Source organism: Spea bombifrons, chromosome 7 (genome assembly GCF_027358695.1).
Source record: "Spea bombifrons isolate aSpeBom1 chromosome 7, aSpeBom1.2.pri, whole genome shotgun sequence".
Classification (NCBI taxonomy): Eukaryota; Metazoa; Chordata; class Amphibia; order Anura; family Pelobatidae; genus Spea; species Spea bombifrons.
The window spans coordinates 1,670,752-1,694,604 of record NC_071093.1 but is presented as its reverse complement, the minus strand read 5'-3'; the positions used below and the strand labels follow the sequence as shown (position 1 = coordinate 1,694,604).

The 23,853-nt window shown below is 38.3% G+C and overlaps 1 protein-coding gene across 1 annotated transcript in view; it reads right to left on the bottom strand.

Annotated features, from left to right (window-relative positions):
• CNTNAP5 (contactin associated protein family member 5) overlaps positions 1–23,853 on the bottom strand; it is a 123,160-nt gene that overhangs the window by 21,646 nt on the left and 77,661 nt on the right. The window contains exons 11-14 of the mRNA XM_053472217.1: positions 22,217–22,323; positions 19,220–19,339; positions 12,118–12,318; positions 1,044–1,200 (exon numbers count right to left, since the gene is read on the bottom strand). Of these exons, the coding sequence (XP_053328192.1) occupies positions 1,044–1,200; positions 12,118–12,318; positions 19,220–19,339; positions 22,217–22,323 (585 nt within the window). The remainder of the gene's footprint in view (positions 1–1,043; positions 1,201–12,117; positions 12,319–19,219; positions 19,340–22,216; positions 22,324–23,853) is intronic.

The following is a 23,853-nucleotide window of genomic DNA, read 5'->3' as shown; positions in this document are numbered from 1 at the left end:
AAGCAGAGACCCCCGCTAGTTCTTTTCGCTGCTAAAGAAATATAAAATACTTCGATAGCTCAACAGGCTTTTCTTTCTTCTCATTATGGGGACAATGACATATTTTATTTGTGAAAATTACAAAATGTTCTTTTCTGTAGGAATTCTCTCATCTGAACTGTGGTTTCCAGATGAAATCACCGCGTTTCCACGTAAGAAGTTCATTGAGACAGAGTCTCCCCCTCCCCGTTCTCCGAACTGCCAGTTTTTATCAGAAGAGAACGAGTGCAATTTCGTACTTTTTGTTCGGCACAAGAAGCGCCAGCATTTTTTTACACTTTTTAAAAGAGTCATTTTTTTTTAACACAATCTAATTTTACCCGACGTTTACAAATATATTGATATTTTTTAATTTGAAACAGTGTTTTAAAACCTGAAACAATTAAAATGTAAAAAAAAAAAAAAAAAAAGGTTTTTAAACACCGGCTCTTTTTTTTAGCTCATGGCTCCGAGCCTTCGCATAGTGCGGGAAGCTGCGTATTCTGATGCCCTCCAAGGGCATTCCATTGCAAACCCTTCATAATACAGGACTGCGCATTACGAGCGGCCGCCGAGGGTCACTTTAATGTCTCTGCTAGCGTTTTATTGGGTTCCAACTGTCGTTGCCGTCCCTCCGTCCCTTTTTTATAGGAATATATATTTTTGGGTCAATGCTTTTCCATAAATGCAGTAAATTATGGAGTTAATTGCCCCTTCTCTCTGTTTATCCTCCCGTCTCTGTGACCTACGGGAAGTAATGAGGTTTTTTTTCTGCTCTGAATATTTTTTTACTAGGTTTAGTTAAAAACAGGAAAGAAACGGATAAAGAATTCAAGTTAGACGGTGTTGGCCATCGACTATAACTCCTATCATGTGTACACGGTAACTGGGTGGACCTCTTGGGAGTTGCCGTCCATAACGTCCATAATACGTTCTACTGTGGCAGATATAGAAATTATGGTGTAATTAATGATTTTTTTTTAAAAAAACCCTCTGAAAAATGTCTAATTTCACTTGCTTATTACCATTCATATCTGTCGGCATCGCAGTTGCAGAAATGTCTCATATCAACACAGCTCTCCTCCAGGCCGCATGTGCATTTCTGGTCTCCAGGAACCGACCCCCCCCAGTAAGTGTGCCTCTCGTTACCCCTTCCCATCCACCAGGTGAAGGGGGCTCCATCTGCAAAAAAAAAAAAAGAGAGAGAAAAAAGGGTTAATTTTAAATAACATTTATGCATTAAGTATGAAAATGAATCTTCGCTGTCTGGCAACAGAATCCGAGAACTCGTAACATTCCGGCGATTATTCCACAAACTCAGCCAAGTTCCCGCGACTTCAAAAATAATTGTAGCACAATAACAATCGTTGCCGCCGAGATCCCTGAACCAGTTGCACCCCTGATACAGCCCGCCGGTCGTTTGCCGTCGGCGCGCAGTGCGTTTCCCAGATAAAACCACGTTTAATACAACATAAACTTTCTTTCCTCTAATCCCTGAAATCTCAACAGCGAGAATCGATGCTATAAATCAGCGGAGGGCCGAAGCGTTGTCCTTAGAGGTGTTTGAGCTGAGATGCAACAAATCCTCCGCAGATAATGAGGTTCTTCTTTGGAAGAGAAGCTCCGCTCCCTGCGTCTGATTCCTGACTTTAAACTCTTTATATACAGGCTTGGCATTTACTTTTTTTTTGTAGTGATGTAAGCGGTGACATCGTTTTAGTCTCCTGCCGCTCACTCCATCTTGACTTCCCCGACAATGACTTCCTCGTCTCCCCTTCTCTCTTTCTTTTTAAGATATCGCAAATTGCAATAATCCGGCAAACAGAAACCCTGAAAGGGTACAAATTCCGCCCCAGAAATGGAAAATAAGGATTCTCGCAGGCAGTCTAATTAATCACTGGGTCGATACTTAAATTATTATAATATAATCAGAATAAGAGGCTTAGATAGAATGTATGGAAGTTTTACTTTACAGAGAGGGAGGTAGATACGTGGGACAGCCTCCCAGCAGAAGTGGTAGAGGGTAATACAGAGAGCATGGGATAGACATATGATTCCTGAATCTAAGACGAGACCAACGACCGATGGGTGACCATATGGGGCCAAATTGGGCCGATCTGCCAGAAGGTTCTGGGTTTCTAGGTTTCAGGCAAAGAGTTACCCAAATACGTCATTTCTTAAAGCGACGGAATATTCCGTTTGTGGTCCGGCTTTGATGGCGGCAGCCTACGCTACGATAGAAAGGTGTAGGCTGGTAATATTTTACAAAACAATCCGGAGGCAAAACCTTTCTTTTTTTTAATCACAATTCTTTTAAACAGCCCTGGCGCTGGTAAGCGATGCCGGCGGCGCCGCTGCTGGGTGCGTCGGAATTCTCTTCGGTTCCTACGCTGGTTCTCGGAGATATGCGGCAATTGTTATTTCTCATTAACCGTAATTAGCATTTTTTCTATATTGGAATTTAAATCCCCCCTACTGCCCCCAAATCGAGCTACTGGCAGAAAATCCCTGGGGAGGAAAATTAAGGGAAGTTGGGCGCCTAAAACTGTACTTCGAGAAAACACAATCAAGGCTAATTAAGCCCGCGCCTAATTAACGTGGAAGGCAAACTCTGAAGTTACACCCTGGCGTTAATGTATGAAATTAGATTCCTTAAGAGTCTGCAGATGCATAAATATGCTTAGGATGCAAACTTTAAAATTTTGATACCTCCCAAGTGTCCCTGTTCTGTTTTGCCAGTCCCTGTACGGAGCGCCGGGGGAAAAAATTGCCCCTTTTTGGTCTTTTGGGCCAATAAATAATTTAAAAAAAATGAAATTGCAAGAAGCAGAAGCTTTGATGCTCTCCGTCAGCCAGAAGAATATCGAAGCTCGCATGAAATGCTTTTATTTGACTGCTGCGAGGTGTATTCCCCGCGTGGGACCCGGCCAGGCACCTTAGCATCAGGTTAAATAAGGAACGCGTTTCCTGCGCTCTATTATAAGGTTCACTTGAAGGCTTCGCTTCTTCTTCCAATTTGATCTTCATGATTGTGTGGGTTTCGATTACAGAGAAGCGCGCGTTAAATTGGTTTAAGGGAAATACAAGATGCGAGATAAACAGCTTTAACGCAAAAATCTATTCCGAACTGGTCGAGGTTTCGTAACAGAATAACACAGCTGGATATTTATATCGTTATTAATAAAAAGAAGAACCAACTACCGCCGGCAGAAATAAAAATCATAATAAAAAATGATGCCAAAATACTCTTTACGCAAAAATAGATACATTTACTGATACTGTACACAGCTTGTGCCTTTTCGTTTGATAATTAGTGTAATAGAAAATGGAAATATTTTTTAGTATACGAATTAACCGTTTTAGAGCCAAGATTAGTGTCTCCTTTCTTCTCCACTACTTTAAAAAAAAAGGAGCAGCCTCTGTGGGGAGCGGATTCCACATGTTTACTGCTCTTACTGTGAAAATGTCTTTCTTCTTAATGAAAAGGTCATTGGAGGGTGACTGTATTGACCCCTTATTTATGTTTTTTTATGTATTTATTGCATTAAACTATAAAATGTAGGATTTGGGGAAACTGATCTGTTTGAAAGGGGCACTCGTTGTACGTGGGCAGCGGCAGCAGAGTTATATACAATAATGTATATATAACCATATTAAAAATGCTAATTTCAGACCCTTACTATGGAATAAATATGTTTTTATATATTGGTTGCAGGTTTATGTTCTTTGGTTCCTGAAAGCTACGCAGACCTTTGTCAGACCTTTTTTCACTTGTGTGCTGGAGAATATGGGACCCTCTGCTGTGTTAGCACCAATGTAATCTTTAGAGTCTTTGGATTTCTCCCAATTTCAATTAACCAAATGCGAAACCTTAGATAGGATTACAGAGTCGTTTCATGGAGTCAGCATTTCTTGGAAAATTTGTTTTCCCCAAGCCCTACCGAGTCTACCAAATGCACTAATTACATTACCTGGACTTACGGCACATTGTTAATCACTTATTCATAATATTATATTATCAACTGCATAGTAGGATGCCGATGACATCATGTTTCATTTACTTGTAGCGCTTCAGCAGATTCCTTAGTGCTGCTACAACAACAAACAATTATCAAAAAAACAAAATGGCGGAATACAATATGACTATAAGATTACATGTTACGACTGACTCGAGAAGGAATGAGATAGAAGGAGAAGGGCTGCTTGAGTGAGGATGGTTTGTTTGTAGTAAGAGGGATGCGGAGAAGTCAGTAGCCGGAGATCTCGGAGAGAATAGAGAAAGCCTGGGTAAAGTTCCTGTTGGTGCGAGTTGGAAGAGGAGATGACAGTGGATGAAAGACACAAGCCATGGGGAGAGAGCGGTTAGGAGAGTATTTGGAGAGAAAATGAGAGCTATACGGAGGAATTGTTTTGGGGGCTCTGTAGTTAAGGGCCGGGAGTTTTAATTCAATTCTGTAGGATATGAGGAGCCAATGGCGGGACTGGAACGGGGGGGGCAGTGGATGAAGAATAATCGGATCCAAAAATGAGTCAATGATGTTCAGGATGGATCGGAGCGACTGTCTTCTGTGTTATATGCGCCTGTCATTGAGTCGGAAGTGATTGGTTCAATAAAGTCCATTTGGTTTCATGAATGTTCCATTCTTCCATAGAGTGATCTTCCCCAATGGCTGTATTTGCATTATATATATTTTGGGGTCGTTCGGTATGGTTTAGCATCGCGTTATGAATGGATTTGCTGGTTTGTGATGAAGCTTTTCAACCAAATCTCAGCAACAAGAAGATCATTTAACATTTTCACAGACGGAAACTGTTTTGATAGAGATCTAATATCTGAAAGCGGGGGAGTTTGTATCAATAACTCAATTAAGGCCACATTCATAATACAAACATGAAACTAAACCCCTCTCATTTGATCCCACCCTGGGGGACCCCGTTTAGCCGCGTGAACACATGGCACTCCTTACGTTGGCAGATTAAGGTGACTGAAATTCAATTAAGGTCACGTATTTCTGGAAGTTCTTCGTTGAATCTCCAGGACATGATAAAGTGAGTCATGGAACGGCGGGAGATATATGGGGCTTATCTGACCTCAATTTCACTACCTAGAGTAATAAAAAAAAAAGACAAAAATATGCAAAATATAACCTGTGGCAAGTTGTGTTCTACTTTATAAATTATTATTCATTTTTTCTTTTTTTTTTTTTGACGCTTTAAAAAAAAAATAACCCCAAGGTGTCTGGGTTACTTTTGTAGAACGTAAGAAAAAGCACAAACACTTAAAAAAAATCAATTTGATTCATTCCATCTTTATATTCATCTGGAAGGATAGTGTGGTATCTACTAAACTTCCTAGAATGAAAGCCTTTCACCCAATACTCCTCACCATTCCATGTAAACTGTATTAAATCCCCTAATATTCTTGCATTTTTACAGCCTTCTTTTTTTTGCTTTCTCTAAATTTTGTTTTTTTCATTTAACTTATCGTTTGTGGGGTTTTTTTTTATTGTTTTTTCTTTTCTCTTGGAGAAAAAAATCAGGAATCCCAACGCTGTATCACGGGCTGATGTGACTTTAGATTGGGTGCTTTACTTGTAATTCCTCATATAGCCACCAGGGTTTCTGGCATAACAACGACCTCAGGTCAAACTTACACTGTGACTGGATCCTTACTGGTTTTTCTTGGGAAATATGCGTTGGATATAGTACAGTGAGGGTGTTGTTGGACATTTAAGTTGACCTTTTAGTGTGAAAGATGCTGGCACATTCCTGAGAAGGTCTCAATAGTAATCTATAAGGAATTGTTCATATTCTTTGTCCATGGCGTTAATGTCAGTTAATATTTATTTTCTTTTTTATCCTATTTTTTTTTAACCTATTTCATTCTTAAATACGGGATAAGAGAGCAGGAGATGTGCTAAAAGCTGAGAGATCACATATAAATTCCATCGAAAAAATAAACTGCGAGCCTCAAAGGACTCAGCAATCTTCAGAAGGGTCCCAAGTCTATTTTCCATTATTATTTTTTTAAATAAAAGTATTAATTAGAGTAAATGGCACTAGAGTACATTGCTATCTCTCCAGGCAAAGTAAATAAAAAAAATAAGAAAAGTAATAAAAACAAACCAAAAGTACAATAAAAGGAATCTTTACCATAGCCCTCGTTTATGCCACAAGCCTAAAAAAATATTAAAGTATAGGTGAACACAATTGTCTCATTTTAACAGATCTGCACCCTGTAAGTGTTTCAGGGACAATTTTAAGAAAAAAAAACATTTCATTGCATAAAATTTTATTACCGTTGATAAAAATTATTTAAGACATTAGTAGAAAAAAGAGAGAAAAATATTTTTACAATAATGGACTGCAATATGTCAGCTTTGTAGATATAAAATGTATATAAAAGTCGGAAGCTGAACTGTAAATAGACTCACAAATATTCTCCTGATAGGACACATAATCCCCAATTCGATTCGGTCATCCAGAATCGCGGGCCGTCTGTTCGGGGGTTTTGTGGCTTCGTTGACAGAAACCCTGGAATTTTGCCCGTTTTAACAAAATCCCCACCGGGAATTTAGAGGTTAATTATTCCAAGTAAATCTAAGCAGGTAAAAATACTAATTCTATTATTGCCCCCAAACAGCCAAATGTTCCCATATTTCTTATCTCACCGCGTTCAGATCCCCGCACGGCAAACCAACATATTTCGAAGCAGCACGGCTTAAGACTATTAAATGTAATTAAATAAGCACATTTGCATATTCTAATTTATTCTAATACACCACATGAGTTTCTGTTTGGAAATATGACAGTCAACTATGCCCCTTATTAAACAGTTTTCTTCGCAACTGTCTCATTTCATTCAGCAGGACTTCTTGTTCGTGACAGCTGTCTTAGAACATCTCTAACGTTCCAATATCCCACCGAGTTCACATGGGAACACTCGTACTGGCAAGGCATGATAAGAGTTTTAAAACCCAAAAACTGGGTTCTAATTGGTGGGACCTCCAACGAAACAAACAAAAACGAAGCAAAGAGCTCAGAATTTTAATTTTTCCGTTGTTCCGTTGTTTTTTCCACTCTTACTCACTCTCTCATCCACGCTCTCTCACACTCTCTCTCCTGCTCTCTCTGAATGTTTGTCTTCTCTGCCGACCGCTTCTATGTCTTCAGGTCACACAACCTTGCTTTTGATCTTGCATCATCTAGTCCTTCTGTCTTCTGTCTTCTTCCATTGCTCCAAAAAGTCTTTGTTCTTTGTCCGGTTCTCCGTGAACAACGGGACATAACCTCCAGGTGAACGTTCATAAAATGGCAATGTTTTCTGGCACATCCTTTCTGCCGTTTGGCGGATCGGGGGAGAGGATGCCCAGAAGCTCCGCCATTTTGTGGAAGTTCACCAAGAGGTTACTTTAAGGAAAAAGAGTGGAACCTGAGGTCATGTCCCAGTCTCGTTGCCCACGGATAAGCAGAATAAGAACAAAGATTGTTGGCGCAGTGGAAGAAGACAGAAGAACAAGAAGATGCAAGATAAGAAATGGAAGCCCCAGATTTTTTGACAGAAAATTAATGAACCAAAAATAAAAAGAAAAATGTGTATAAATAATTTTGGGTCCATTTGTACAGGTCTACTGTAAACAGCACTGGGGGTATTACTGTAATATACAGCACTGGGGGAATTACTGTAATATACAGCACTGGAGGGTATATTACTGTATACAGCGCTGGGGGGTTATATTATTGTATACAGCACTGGGGGTTATATTACTGTATACAGCGCTGGGGGTTATATTACTGTATACAGCGTTGGGGGTTATATTACTGTATACAGCGCTGGGGGTTATATTACTGTATACAGCGCTGGGGGTTATATTACTGTATACAGCACTGGGGGTTATATTACTGTATACAGCGCTGGGGGTTATATTACTGTATACAGCGCTGGGGGTTATATTACTGTATACAGCGCTGGGGGTTATATTACTGTATACAGCGCTGGGGGTTATATTACTGTATACAGTGCTGGGGGGTTATATTACTGTATACAGTGCTGGGGGGTTATATTACTGTATACAGCGCTGGGGGTTATATTACTGTATAAAGCGCTGGGGGGGTTATATTACTGTATACAGCACTGGGGGTTATATTACTGTATACAGCACTGGGGGGTATATTATTGTATACAGCGCTGGGGTTTATATTACTGTATACAGCACTGGGGGTTATATTACTGTATACAGCACTGGGGGTTATATTACTGTATACAGCGCTGGGGGTTATATTGCTGTATACAGCGCTGGGGGTTATATTACTGTATACAGCGCTGGGGGTATATTTTTATATACAGCACTGGGGGTTATATTACTGTATACAGCGCTGGGGGTTATATTACTGTATACAGCACTGAGGGTTATATTACTGTATACAGCGCTGGGGGTATATTACTGAATACAGCGCTGGGGTTATATTACTGTATACAGCGCTGGGGGTTATATTACTGTATACAGTGCTGGGGGTTATATTACTGTATACAGCGTTGGGGGTTATATTACTGTATACAGTGCTGGGGGTTATATTACTGTATACAGCGCTGGGGGGTTATATTACTGTATACAGTGCTGGGGGGTTATATTACTGTATACAGTGCTGGGGGGGTTATATTACTGTATACGGTGCTGGGGGTTATATTACTGAATACAGCACTGGGGGGTTATATTACTGTATACAGTGCTGGGGGTTATATTACTGTATACAGCACTGGGGGGTTATATTACTGTATACAGTGCTGGGGGGTTATATTACTGTATACAGTGCTGGGGGTTATATTACTGTATACAGCACTGGAGGGTATATTATTGTATACAGCGCTGAGGGTTATTACTGTATACAGCACTGGGGGTTATATTACTGTATACAGCACTGGGGGTATATTTTTGTATACAGCGCTGGGGGTTATCACTGCATCACACTATTCTTTACAGAGCTTATGTCACCTGATGCACTTTCCTGCAGTCGTTGTATAAAAAGCGTATCGTTTTAGTTTAGTAATATTCTGGTATAAATGCTAGGCAATAAGTAAATAAATGCTGTGAAATATCCCATTTTTGCGTGTAGGTGGTTGTATGATAAACATAAGTGGAGATAAGTTAGAGGCCAATTGAACTTAATTAAAACAGATAAAAACTCAAAGTCACGGTCATATTAATCAGCTGTTCCCATTCAGAGCAGATTTCGCAACAGTTGGAAATTTAATAACAGACGTCGCTCTCCGTGCCAGCAAACCCAGGATTTGGAAGCTGGACTCCGACATCCAATAAAGTCTATAACCGGAGCGCAGAGGTCCAAAACATGGCACAAATTCACTGAAATTAAACTATTAATACCTCGTGTGCCAGGAAAGGTGAGTAATGCACGGCTTAATGTCCTAGTATTTAAAGGGCAATTCCTATGGAAAAAATATATATATTTTTCTCCTTAAGCATAAACCCCCCACAGCTGTATACAGTAATATAACCCCCCAGCACAGTATACAGTAATAATCCCCCAGTGCTGTATACAGTAATATAACCCCCAGCGCTGTATACAGTAATATAACCCCCCTAGCACTGTATACAGTAATATAACCCCCCAGCGCTGTATACAGTAATATAACCCCCCAGCACTGTATACAGTAATACAACCCCCAGCACTGTATACAGTAATACAACCCCCAGCGCTGTAAACAGTAATATAACCCCCAGCGCTGTATACAGTAATATAACCCCCAGCGCTGTATACAGTAATATAACCCCCCAGCGCTGTATACAGTAATATAACCCCCAGCGCTGTATACAGTAATATACCCCCCAGCGCTGTATACAGTAATATAACCCCAGTGCTGTATACAGTAATATACCCCCCAGCGCTGTATACAGTAATATAACTCCCCCAGCACTGTATACAGTAATATAACCCCCAGCGCTGTATACAGTACTCCAGTGTGAACTTGCATGTTCTCGCCTGTAACTCTTAAAATCCACCTACAACCTCTTCAAATTATATTAAATTAATTAATTTAAAACACCATTAATAGATGGTCTTCAGGAGCAGAGCAGAGGTTCTAAACGCTACCATATTATGTGAAACCGCAAGATACAAGATAACGGAGGTTGATACAATTCTCTTCTGTCATAGTATATATTTTGTGAGTCATACCTAGAGGTTTAAATCAATCAAGATCATGAGTTCTTGTTTGAGGAATTGGGGTACATAGAAGAATAACCACCTTCAATCAAAACAACAACAAAGCCCTGGCTGTAGACAAGCGTTTGCCTCTAGACCCGGGGAAGAAAGTGAGGTACTACAATGCAGCCGATATACAAAATGAAAAAACCCCATGCAACTCACTAAAAATATAGCCATGTATTTTATTAAGCAATTTGTTTCATTATTTAATATAGATATAAATAACCGCAACGCCTGCATTGCCCTCAGTTTCTAGAACCTCTCTGAAACGTCAAGCAAAAGAACAAAACAGATGGGTTCCACCACAAAACTTTAAATTGCGACGCTGCTTAAATTATTTCCGAATCTGCATCAGATATATATCTCAGAGAAAATGAATTCAATGAATTCTCCTGTGGATAGAGCCGGTGCCTCGCGAATGCTATGGGATTTATTAAGGTATATTTTATCAGGGCCAGAGCTGCCTCTTTAGCCTTATGAGAATTACTGCGAATTTATTCTTGTCAGAAATGATGTGCTCTTGAAATATTATTAACTGTCACTCATTGCACCACCCGTACATCAGGAGATGAACCTTTCCTTATGGCTCCAATGATGGGAAATTCTTATTTTACCGAACTCCCAAGCAGACAACAGGCAGACAATATGCTTTATTCTGTCTAATTGGACTGGATCTCCAAAGACTCCAAAGAAATGTTAAAAATAAACGTTACATTCCTGATCTTAAATTTCGGCTTATTCTATTAATTCTATAAGCGGTGACATCACCAACTATCTTAATTCAACGGTTATACTTCTGTTTGACACAAACAGAAGGATCTAGAAAAGGACCAAGATTTAGATAAGCCATTGGGGCTTCAGAGTTCTCTATCTGAAGATAGCATCCAGAGTCAATGGGAAGAAGAGGCTTCTGAGGTCCCAAAAATGTCTCTGACTCTACATTTTTTATGTTGGCCAAATAAAAGATGCCAACTTTGAATGAAGATTCAACATTCTCTTAAAGCAGACATTTAGAACTTGTTGGCAGATCAGACCCATTCGGCCCTGTCTAGTCTGCCTTTAATCAGTCCTTGGCCTCTTCTTGGTCTTTCTTGGACCAACATGGCTATGTCCATTTCCTTATGAGACTGTTTGTCTGGACTCATTTTCGAAAAGACACCAGGTTACCCCATTTTAGGCCAATCCTTAGTTTCTTTTTTTGCTCATTCTTGTTCCATGCCACGGAGGTCCGATAGGGGCTGCCGAATACGCAAGAACCAGAAACCTGGGTTCCCTAAAAAACTCATTGATGTTCTTCCACTATATCTCTTACCAAGATGTCCCCAGCCCTGTGGAAAATCAGGCCTGCCGGCTGGTGTGTCTACCTTAAGATGATGGTAGATCTAACTTGACAAGTAAATAGCCATTAAAATATTTGTGATATGACATCATAATGTAACTAGTCCAGGAGTTATTTCCCTACTGACAATTTATCCTGGAAAAACATCATTCAATGCTCATGATGCAAATACAGCGAATGGTTGGAGCGATCAGGCAAATAAAACAAAATGAACTGCACTTAAAAAGATTTGTGTAATTAATTGATGCAACATAAATAAAATTAGATCAGAGATTAAATCAGAGGTTATTTATCTTACGAGAAACAACTACATGTTCTTTTTTTTTCAATATATAGTATTTCTGGTGGCCTTTAATATTTTTGTACTCATTTTAGCCGAGTCTGGTCATTGTAAGCCCAAAGGCACAGAAAATGGAAAAGGAACGGGTGATGTCCCAAGGTGATGGGGAAAACCTGAAATGATTTATGCATGAACATATCGGATATAGTCATTTTATGGAAAGAAGTCAAGAAATGTCTTGTTTTTCTGAGCTTACTTGGTGAATTGAGTAGTCGGGAGTGTTTGCAGTGATACTCCACTTCTTGCTCGCAGTATTCCGATCTATTAATCATGGCTTCCAGCTGTTCCATGCTTGTAGTGTAGTTTAATAGCATGGCGTATGGTCTACTACCAGGCGTTCTATGCACCGCGGTCAGATCCGTGATGTTATGCTGGACAGAGGTCCACGTTTTGTCTTCTGTTACAAGGGAAAAAAACACAATGAGGTTAATTAATTAATAAGATTCACTTTCTTTGTATTTTTTTCAGATATGAATAATCTGTTAAAATATATAAAAAAACAGAGCTACTCAAATCCATAAAAGGAAAGACAGATACAAAGTTGCTTTTTTGGTGTACTTTCTAAGTTTACTTCTGGACATTACTGATGAAGATCAGGTTCATGACTGTAGATGATCTTTGTGGAATTAAGAAAGCATTCTATTCAGAATAATTTACATTTTCTGGTACAGTTCAGCAAACACAAAGAAAATTGAAAAAAAAAAACTAATATAAACTTCCTTTTTTTATTCATTTTGGGTTATGTTAACAAAATAAAAATAAAAACTAAATAAGGTTCTAAATTGCTAAAATCAAATCCATAATAAAATAAAACAAAAATAAAAGGAGTTACAAGGCTATTCCATTCAGTTACAATAAGGCAGATGAGCTTTTGAGGGTTTTTAACATAATTATATGCTTTATAAAACAAAATAAAAAAAAATAGTTTGTATGAATCTGGTTTGCTGCATTTGTAGTGGATCAATGGCAAAAAGAATGCAAGGGCAACTAATCGTGATTAGATGAAACCGAGAGAGATCCAAGTTATTATGTGTGTTTCCATGTATCTCGTTATGATGTCGGACTAATTATCCAACTGCATCAAACAACTGAATATCTCATTAGTACCGGATAATACGGTGACAAAGAGTGACTAAGCCTAACATAATTGCGCCGCGTATGTCAGAGAACTTTTAAAGCGTGTCAGGATTCCATTGGGAAAATAAAAGCTGTGATGTCACTTCTGCGGCATGATGGATTGGATTGTGCTCCAACGACATTACCCCGAGACCGAAGACCCCAAATCCCAAATCAACTTCATGGGTTTAAAGGGTCCTCAAAGGAGATATGGAGGATTGGGTGGTGCTATTATATATCCAGGGGTCCCAATAGAACTTTTCTCTTAGGGGCCCAAAAAACCCAGGGCGCCTCTGTTGAAGGTGGGGGGTTACCATCAGTATTTAATACTTTTATTTCCAACAGTCAAATGATATTTTAAGTTAAGGAGAAGCTTTTACATGTCCAGATAATTTAAAGTCACCTGTTATTCCCTGTTCTGCTGATTGTAGGCTCCGCCATCTTAAATATCATGACATGGGAAAAACCCAACGATTTATTAATGTAATGGTCAACTCTGAAAATGGCTCATTATGAGGTTCTTCAGGAATAAGTTCTAAAGAAGATTCCTTTCTTCAGGACTAAATAAGTAACCCCCAAAAAATCAGGAGTTGGAGACAAAATCTAGAACAGATGGCTCATCTAGATGCTTTCGTTCATGAATGGTCCACCAGGAGGAACTTGTCCATTGTTTAATGGTTTGTGTCACTTGAAACCTTTAAGCGGGTGGTAATATGAAAAATCACGCATGTGTCTATTTCTTTATTATTATTATTTGTATTATTATTATTATTATTATTATTTTATCTATTTATTTTAAACTTTTCCTATTGATGACATCCTTTTGATGTAATTTATTAATATAGACATTATATAGACAAAGTATATCAGTTTAAAATATTACAGATTATTGTTTTTATTTGTTTTTAGAAATGTAATTAAAGAAATAGAATTAAAATATATATATTTTATAGAAATATATTGGACTTTCATTAGTTCTGCATAAATGAGAGTGAGGAAATTCCCCGGGTTATAGATATGGTATATCAGTGATACCAAAATAATCCTATCCCCCGAGCGTTAGTGTCTTTAGCCACACAATTAATGGCACGGCAATGGCAGGGGATGAAAAGCTATTGAAAGGCATTCTCAGATTTATAGAACATATTTCATGACTATAAACTGGGATAACCTTCCTTCAGTCATTATCCCTCGCGGTTTAATATCACTCGCTGCCATTAAGTCTGAGAGATTATTATGATTTTATCACCCTTTGCCGGGGTAGAAATCGCGCCGGGTTTAGGGAAGCAGATGAGACAAACGCGGGGAGCTGTTGTAAATATGAGACGATTAATTGCGCCGTCCACCCATGCAAAGTTAAATTCATCTTCGAAAGAACGTTTTTAAGAGCCGCTTAAACTGCTTTCTAATGCAAAGGTGACAAGACTTTAATTTCGGGCTAATGCTACAACTTTACGACTTTGTAGTTTTATTTCATTGTCCAATTTAGCAGAAGATGCTGCGAGCAGTCAGTCCTGGGAGACAGTTTTACTGCGAAAGACTTCAGCGCAAGCTGCTAAACTCAAGTCCCCGCTCTCCATTTGCCTTTTTAAGCATTCCGGAACGCGGCATTCGGAGAACGTTCCGGCAGAACTTCAGTTCAATGGGTTTCATTGTCACACGGAACCCGCTGGCAGATAAGAGCTCGTCTACTCTACCCAGTAAAGACTCAAACCTTAATCAGTCGTCGGTCTCGTCTTAGATTCAGGAGCCGTATGTCTATCCCATGCATGTTTAATACCCTCACTGTATTACCCTCTACCACCTCTGCTGGGAGGCTGTTCCACTTATCTACCACCCTCTTAGTAAACATAGAAAGTGACGGCCGATAAGAACCATTAGGCCCATCCAAGCTGCCCAAAGTAAATACTTCACAGCGATGCAGTGATAAGCGAGTGGAATATTAAGCAACAATTATGAAAAAATATATTTTGTTTCAAGAAAAGATATTTATGGGAGAATAAAGCAATTTCAAAATTATTTTTTTTTCCCCATAATCTGAATACCCAAATTCCTTTAACTGAACAATTTTTATTTCCGACCATCTCTATTAATTATTATAATGATAATATATATATTTAATTTATCATAAACAAAAAAGGCTTAATTTATTACTAGGACAATAAATCTTTTTTATTTTTTTAATGGTCGTATAAACATGAATTTAATTTTTAAAAATTAATATTGCAATTTTAGCTATTTTTGAGAGTTTTGAACTTTAGTTTAGAACTGCGGAATTGTTTTTAAAAATTCACCCCCCAGTCAGTTTAGAGACCTTTTTAAGTTTGTTTTTCAGGTGACGGGTCTATTTTAAAGCTAACCTGTAAGGAGTTAATACTTGCCAGGACAGCATTTGAAAAAAAAAAGAAAAATCTGAATAAATCTGCAGAAAATGTAAAAATTACCCCTCCAGCCACATATTAATTCTTAAATGAATGACTGCTGCTGAGCTGCTCGACGATTGTAGTATCCACTTAAATATATAACCCCAGAACACCAAAAGAGCTCGAATTTCCCAGCTGCATAAACTCGCAATTTCAATAAAATCCCCAAGAGAGAAAAATTAGGATTAGTGAAGGAATCGGCATCTGAGGTTAATGGCTTGAAGGGGAAGGAGACGGATCCAGCAGTCAGCTGAGCGGAGCCCCGGAGAATTTAACTTATATTAGAATTAATTAGTAAAAAATAATCAAAATCATCAAAAACTAGATTTGTTGAGATGAATGTTAATGGCGCATGGTCTAGAATTTTTTTTATATTTTTTTATTTTTATAAATTCTGACCTGAACGCGGAGATCGTCACAGCTTGCCTTTAAGTTCTGCATCAAACTGGAAACGGATCCCAGGAGAAATAATATATTAAACTAAGAACACATATTTAAAGTCACAATGTTATCCAAAAATGTATACTCCCTAATATTTCAAATTAGAAAAAATGGGTAATTTTGTTTAAAGAAGCAGTTGGAGAGTGGGGCTTTGTGCCCTATTTCGGGGTATTTGTGCAACCCGGTGGGGCATTTAGAATAATAATAATGGATTTTATTTACCCCGTTTAATTTATAAAGCTGTTTCCTGCTGTTTCTATACACATTATCGGGGCTTTTAGGGCTGTAGAACCCTACGATCCCCTCATACCCAGCAAACATTCTGACCTCCTAGAAAAGAGGGGCTTTAGAGGAGAAAGAGGGGCATCAGGGCATAAAAGGGGGATCCATGATGAAAGAGGAGCATCAAGGAAAGAAAGAGAGGCATTATGGGAGGAAAGAAGGACACCAGAGATGGAAGGGGACCAGAGATGGAAAAAAGGGGTGTAGGGGAGAAAAGTAGGGCAAAAGCATTTGGGTCTCAAAGTGGGACTGAATGTCCTAAGCAGAGACAATTGGGAGTTGTGGAAATATTGTGAACATTGGTGATCACATTTAATTAGACGGATATTTCCTGCAGTTACATTTCGCAGAAAAAATAGAATTTAGCAACATTTTCATGTAACTTTTCTTATAATATTTAATAAACAGAAAACATAAACAAATTACATAATGTAGTTGATTTTCTCGTCTTATTAAAGTTGCTCACAACCCCCCCCCCCCGATCCTTTAGGAAATGTTTGAATATCTACTTTGCCGTTTGCTAATTGTCTTTTTAAACAGACAGGTGCGGAATGCGTTGGGTTTATCACCGCTTACATTCCCAACGATACCAGCCTTAGCCGGCGCAAATTACAAGCAGAGCATAAACAGAAACTCTGATTGTCCCTCTGGGTTCTCTATATGATGAAACTTAAAATGTAATTCTCCGCTTAAATATTTGAGGTCTCTTTTTTGAGAGCTTTCATGATATTAAAGGTTATTACTTTATTGCAGTGCTATAGAAACAGCAAAAATATTAAATAAAAAAATGTACCTGGTAACATTGTTCATATTACTGAAATAATAAAAATGTCCCCCGAAGATAATTGTAACCAGGACCGGACTGGGAAATAAAAACCAGCCTTTGAAATAATTTTACCCCACAATTACTGTACACATCACACATCGCTTATAGTGCTATTATTTTTGGTTCAACACCCCCGATAACAAAATACTTTGTTAATGCCATTATGTTGCCTCCACTTTTAACTCATCCTCATCATAATCCCCAATATCACTGCACCATGCTCTGCCACACACCCCACACACTCACCATACACAAACTACACTCTGCCACACACAAACTACACTCAGACACACACATCACACTCAGACACACACATCACACTCAGACACACACACCATAGAGAGCTATACCGCTGCACACACGCTACATTCATACACATACACATTCATGCACACAAACACCCATGCACACTAGGTCCCAAAATCTTAATACAAAAAGGCTTTGACAAGATAAGATATGAATTTTGTTCATAGCAAATAATATATAAGAAGAAAATAACTTCACAAGACCTGCATTTCCTTGCGTTTTCAGCTTTTTCCCTTTCCTTAAAACCCTTCATTAGTAAATGTATTTAAAATTATTCTTTACCGCAAGGCCTTGATCTCATATCTCATTAGCGTTTGGATCTTCTGTGGGAATATAATTCCCATCAGTAGGAAATTATAGATAAGCAATGTCCGATTCTGTCCGTAGGGACTTGCGAGCTGACGCATCCCTTGGATTTTCTATAATTAAACCCCGGGCTTTGTGTTATATATCACCAGAGAGGAGGTGGAGAAGTGAATATTGACACCAAAAACTGTTGGGTCTGGAAACCCGAAGGGCTGAATTTGCACATCAAATAATAGATTAGTAACCGAGCATTGGTGTCATACGTCAGTGTATATAACGTATACATCTGTCAGTGTGTGCAGGCCATAAAACAATCTCGCTCTTAATGAAAAGCACTTCCAGTTCACTTTAAGCATTTCAGGTGAGGACATGCAAATAAAAGACAAAAAGAGTAGGTAGGTATCAATGTTGGCATTCAATGGAACTGGATAGACAGATTAAAAATCCAATAATGTACAGGAAATCTATCTAAAAAATTTATTATTATAAAGAAAAATGATCACATGTAGGAAGCCATTTTGTTTCTTTATGCTCCACCCCTTGGTTTTCTCCGTTACTCAAACAGATTCTGATAACTCTTCTGAATCAACTGAACTTATTTAGGATTTATTCTCTACTAAATAAAAAATGAATAGGACACTTTCTTGTTTTTTTTAACAATACATGAACCCTCCCCCAATACCTTCTCATCTCCAAGGAATATAAAATCTTTTGATGTCATCAAGAAAACATTTTAATATTACACAAAAAAAAATATAAAAAGGCAAACAATAAAAGCTAAAATGACTCATGACATACACATTGAGTCTCAGATTGATGCAGAATTATGGAAAGTTGGGGATGATGGAAGATTTCTATTAGAACTGTTTGAATAGCACTCAGTGTTACATTGTTCTGCCTAAAAATAGGAGTTTTCAAGACAATCAGAGATGATTACTGTTATTTCTTTTATCAGCTGTGTCTTGGTGATACAATAGGAATCTATATCGCGTTTGAGTCACTATTTGTGTAATGGGTTATACATTCTCTTTAATACTCCTTGTCTTTCCTTTTGCATTTGGAAAGATAGATTGTAAGCTCTCGGGGGCAGGGCCCACTTCTCTGTCTCTACCAGTCTGTCTTAAGATGTATTAATGTTATTGCCAATTTTAAATTGTCTTTGTTAAATATTTTCACTATTAGAACAACGCTATGGAATCTGGTAGCGCCATTTCAATAAATATAATGGGTAAAAAAAAAAGTATATGGCAATATAATCAAGCAGATTTCGTTTTAATTTTTTTCTACTATTTTTATTATTATTATTATTATTATTATTATTATTACAAAGTTTTGGTTAATCACGTTGGGTGAGCACTCATTATGACATCATTAAGACAAAAAAAAGCTCATCAGTAAAACACATCCTGCCCAAAGCTCATTGTAAGAATTCCCCATTGTTTGTGAAACTTCACCTTGGGCTCCACTTTGCATTTGTTTCCATAAATTACGGATTTTGTTGCTTTAAATCCCATTGAATTCTTTTAAACGTAAAAGGGGTCGTGAAATATTTAAAAGGCTCGGTTGTTAAATATGAATGAGTGCTCCGGTGTCCTTACCGGTTATATTGCAGTAAACACGCATGGGTCCAAGTGGCCCGCTTCCATCCGAGTCGACGTAGTAGTAGCCAGATGGGTAGCCCTTGTGTCTGTACGCTTCGCACGATTGCTCATAGATGGCTGGAATACAACAGCAGACAGATCACTGACACTGTATTCCTGGACGGTGATGAAAATGCAATATTCAAGACGTTCTATGATTTGATACATTGTTACATTAATTCATCGCGTGTATCTACAAGGGAATACAGCGACACAAGGTTATTTCTATGGAAGTTGCCCTCGTCTCTATCAGACTAGTAAGGAAGCTCATTGTTTCTTGGCTCCAGACCCTGGCAGGTTAACCAACCACAAGCTGAATATAGAGGGTTTTTTTTTTTTTACATAGCTGCCGATAGACTCCAAAATACATTTCTTCACCTCTGCCATCCCTTTCTAAAACCCATCCTTCTACAAGACATCTTGGCGTAGACGATCCAGCTTAATATCTTGCCAGGGACTATTTTGCTGGCTTCAAGAAAACGGCATGGATTTACGCTTAACTCGTCTTATTACTCAGAACCCGTCCTTAAACGTTATTTATGCTACAAAGAAGATAAGATGGATTTCATTTCCCAAAAGAATGAAGAACTAGTTAATTGCCCCAACAGGTGGCGCAGTGGCAGTTATCATGATATCTATCCTTACGTATGTAGCATTTCCCCTCTTAAAAGCCATGTCTATGCCCCAATGTATTAACTTCTATCACTCCCATCACTCCTATGTTCCAATGGCCCTTTATCACTCCCATCACTCCTGTGTTCCAACGGCCCTTTATCACTCCCATCACTCCTGTGTTCCAATGGCCCTTTATCACTCCCATCACTCCTGTGTTCCAATGGCCCTTTATCACTCCCATCACTCCTGTGTTCCAGTGGCACCCTTTTGCGATTATGTTACAGCCAGAAATTTCCTTGCTTTCCATGAAAACAGCTCAGTGACCCCAAACCTTTGAATGGTAGTGTATGTATGTGTGTGTGTGTTTGTGTGTGTGTATATATATACACACACACACACACACACACACACACATACATACACTACCATTCAAAGGTATATATATACACATGTACCCCTGCTATGTCTCCGCAATTCTCTTTCATAATCAGTTCTTCTATCTTGAGATGTTCTTTTATGCTGGAGGCGACGGTTGGACCTCAGACATGTTCTATGTTTGGCAGACAGATATTATTTTCCTTGCCGTCCCGCTGGCACGACATGCATGGTCTGAGCCTTTGCGCGCTCTTTTTATCCGGGGAACTACAAAGAATTTCACCTTCTTGGTGTTACGCGTCTCTAGACGGCTTTGAGACTTTCTCGAATAAACTGCGGTGTGGGGGCGCGGCGTATAATTAAATTTCCATATTTATTTCTGGGGAATGTCACAGTTCATTTTCAGAATATCTGAATGTTAGCAAATTCAACGAACGCTCCATGAAAATCAACTGAACTGTTTTCTGCTGGTGGAACGGAAGATGCAATTAGGTTCTGATGAAAATTACAGCCTGGGCTTTTTATACAAAGAATTCCATATTGCTGTTAGAGTCTGAAACGGCATCAAAACTCCTACCATGGAGCCCTAAGCCCATGCTGATAGAGCGTCCCGAGGTCCCGCCAGCTTGTTACAACGTATCTGCTACCTCCCTTTATGGGTCATTCTACAGCAGGAGAAACGGGCGACTAGATGGGGGCCGAATGGGGCCGATCTGCCGGCAAACTCTGGGCTTCCATGACAGTTTCCATACTGTTGCAGGGATGGATTTACTAAAGCTCTTTCCCTTGGCAACAAAGAGTTAATATAATTTTCCAATCAGTGCTGAGCTACATAAATCTCTATATTTCTGACGAAGCATATGGGATGTAGGGATTAATTAGCATGTAACTGTTTCAAGCAGTTATGTTAATGTCATTTTACTTTTTACCGCTAATTAAGTCAGAAAAACTGGGACAATCATTTTTTAAAATTCCTTTATCAGTTTTTTTTTTATCATTTATAATGAACAATAAAGATTATTTTTCTGGCAGAGAATCTAGATCAGATAAAGAGCTAATCCTATACTCGCTAAATTAACATGAATTGCTGGGCTTTATTTATGTTGCATTTTCAGCTTCTTGGGCTATAAACGGTTAAACTGTAAATTTAGCTGACATCGCAAGTTAATTAATTTTTTAATTTCCATTTACAAGAAATGTTTAATTCAGATTTTTTTCAAAACCGTATGAAATTTTATTTTTAAAACAAACTTTCATTTTTAATACATTTGGTGCACGCTTATTCCCTTTCTAATAAAATGCTACTTATCAAAGGTAGTTATTAAATCTAAAATTAAACTTTAACAATTGTAGTTATTAAAGGAGATCTCCTAGCTTTTTTTATCCCCAGCATCAGATTAAAAATCAATTTTCAAAAATCTTGCTGTTTTTTTTTTTACCCCAGTTGTAGTTTTTGCCCCATAATATAAAGTTTTCAGGCAGCTGCATATCAGCCGTTTGTATGATTCTCGCTCTGTTATCTGATCCCCAATCTACTAAACACCCCGACTCCTTATCATACTGCCTTTGGGGAATTATAGAACGGCTCAGTCTTATTCACCCAGTCTGACTCTCTGACTAATGAAAGTCTATGGAGGAACGGACTTCATTAGCATTGCCATAAAGCATTAGCTCAGTGTGGTGATTGAGCGGGGAAAGTCACCCAAATATCACGTCTAACAACAATGGCGGTCAAACCTGGCAGTAGAAGTGGTAGAGGGTAATACAGTGAGGGTATTAAACATGTATGGGATAGACATACGGCTCCTGAATCTAAGATGAGACCAACGACTGATTAAGGTTTGAGTCTTTACAGCATGAGAAACAAGCAGAGTAGACGGGGGCCGAATGGGGCCGATTCTATGTTCCAATGAGAATGAATGAAAGTCAAACGGCTATTTCATTGTTGGATGAAATCTTACTTACAGCTATGGCAGGTAGCTTCCGAGTAGCCGGTGCCATTGCAGTCGCAGTAAAATGTATTCCAGGACTGCGAGCATTTTCCTCCATGTTCGCAGTGATTTGGCAGACACCTATCGGAAAGAGAGAGAAAAAAAAAGAAAAGCCCAAAGTGTCACGTTTCCCAAAGCCACCGAGCAGCTGAGTATCCGAGCGCAGGGATGACTTCCAAATCATGTTGACAGTTAATTAGCTGCAGAGAGACTGCAACAGATCCGAGCAAATCAATAATTTCAAACCATAGATATTCTTGAAACTGATGAACCAGATACGCTAAATTACTAAACAAAAGTCAACTGCAAAAAAAAAAAACACAAGTCGCTTCAGACTCAATTACAAATAGATTTTTCCTTTTTTTTTTCTTTTTCTTTTTTACAACCAGAGCTATTTCAAAGCGTCGAGTGTCCCGGAGAGCCAGCAATGATTTTAAGTTAATTTGCATAACAAAAGGATGCCTCCGAATACATACATTTTAATTAGCTACTGTTTGCCTAACTCCTCAGATTTGTAGATGTTTGTAAAACGAAATGTATGACCACTAATTAAAAACATGGCTGTAAACAAATCAGCATAAGTTTGTGTCGAATCAAAAAAAAAAACAATTACAATAAACGCAGAGTGTGATGACTGCAAAACACTTGATTTTACGGTTTAATTTTTTTGTATTTTAATGGAAATTATATATTACTATCAATTGAAGAGACAATCTGTTCTAAACAAGGTGATTACACAGTTTTATTTCAAAATTATAATTTACCCAACCTGGAAAAAAAAACCAGAAACAATATCCCAATTGAATGAGCCTCTCTAGAATGCGAATGAATGAAGACAAAAAAAAGGAACACATTCTAAAACCATACTCTCAGAGCACATAGTCAAGAAACCAGGACTGGCCGCTTAATCTCAGATACATACTTACTGAATATAAACCTGATTTTCCCCAAATTTTAGAACCACTGCTTGTCTAAATGGATCAAAGAATATCTCTCAGATCAAAATAATTGAATTAGGATCAATTAAGATAGTAGAACTAAAAGTGTGTCCAGACCCCCTTGATACAAAATGAAACTGATGCAAGAAAAAAAAAATGCTTCACAAACTTATAATTTAAACCCTACCCATTATTATCATATAGATGAAAATAATAGAATCTTTCTTCACCCCTTTATTAATTTCTAGGGTGTTTGCCAGTAATTTGATACAATGTATAAATGTACAAAGAAGCCTTCAACCAGTTAAGAAGATTCTCTGGTGAGGGTTTTGTGTCAAAATCTTCATTGGGTGAACCATCTTGCACTTAACATTCATACCTTGTAGCATAATGTGCAATAAAACATTTGTCATGTGGTTAGCTCTAATGATACTTTGTAGCAAGTTGCTGGAAATCAATTAAGAGAGAAATCAATTAATAGAGAATGTCGCATTAGGATAAAATGTCAAAATAAATGAAAATGAATTACTCTGAACTAACAGCATAGAAGCCTGACGAGAACCGGCTCATTTAAAATATTATCTTTGCGTATTCATGCAGCGCCATCATGTTCCGCGGCGCTGTACAAAGAGCAAGCAGGACATAACAAGCAGTGCACTGGACAAAAAATGTT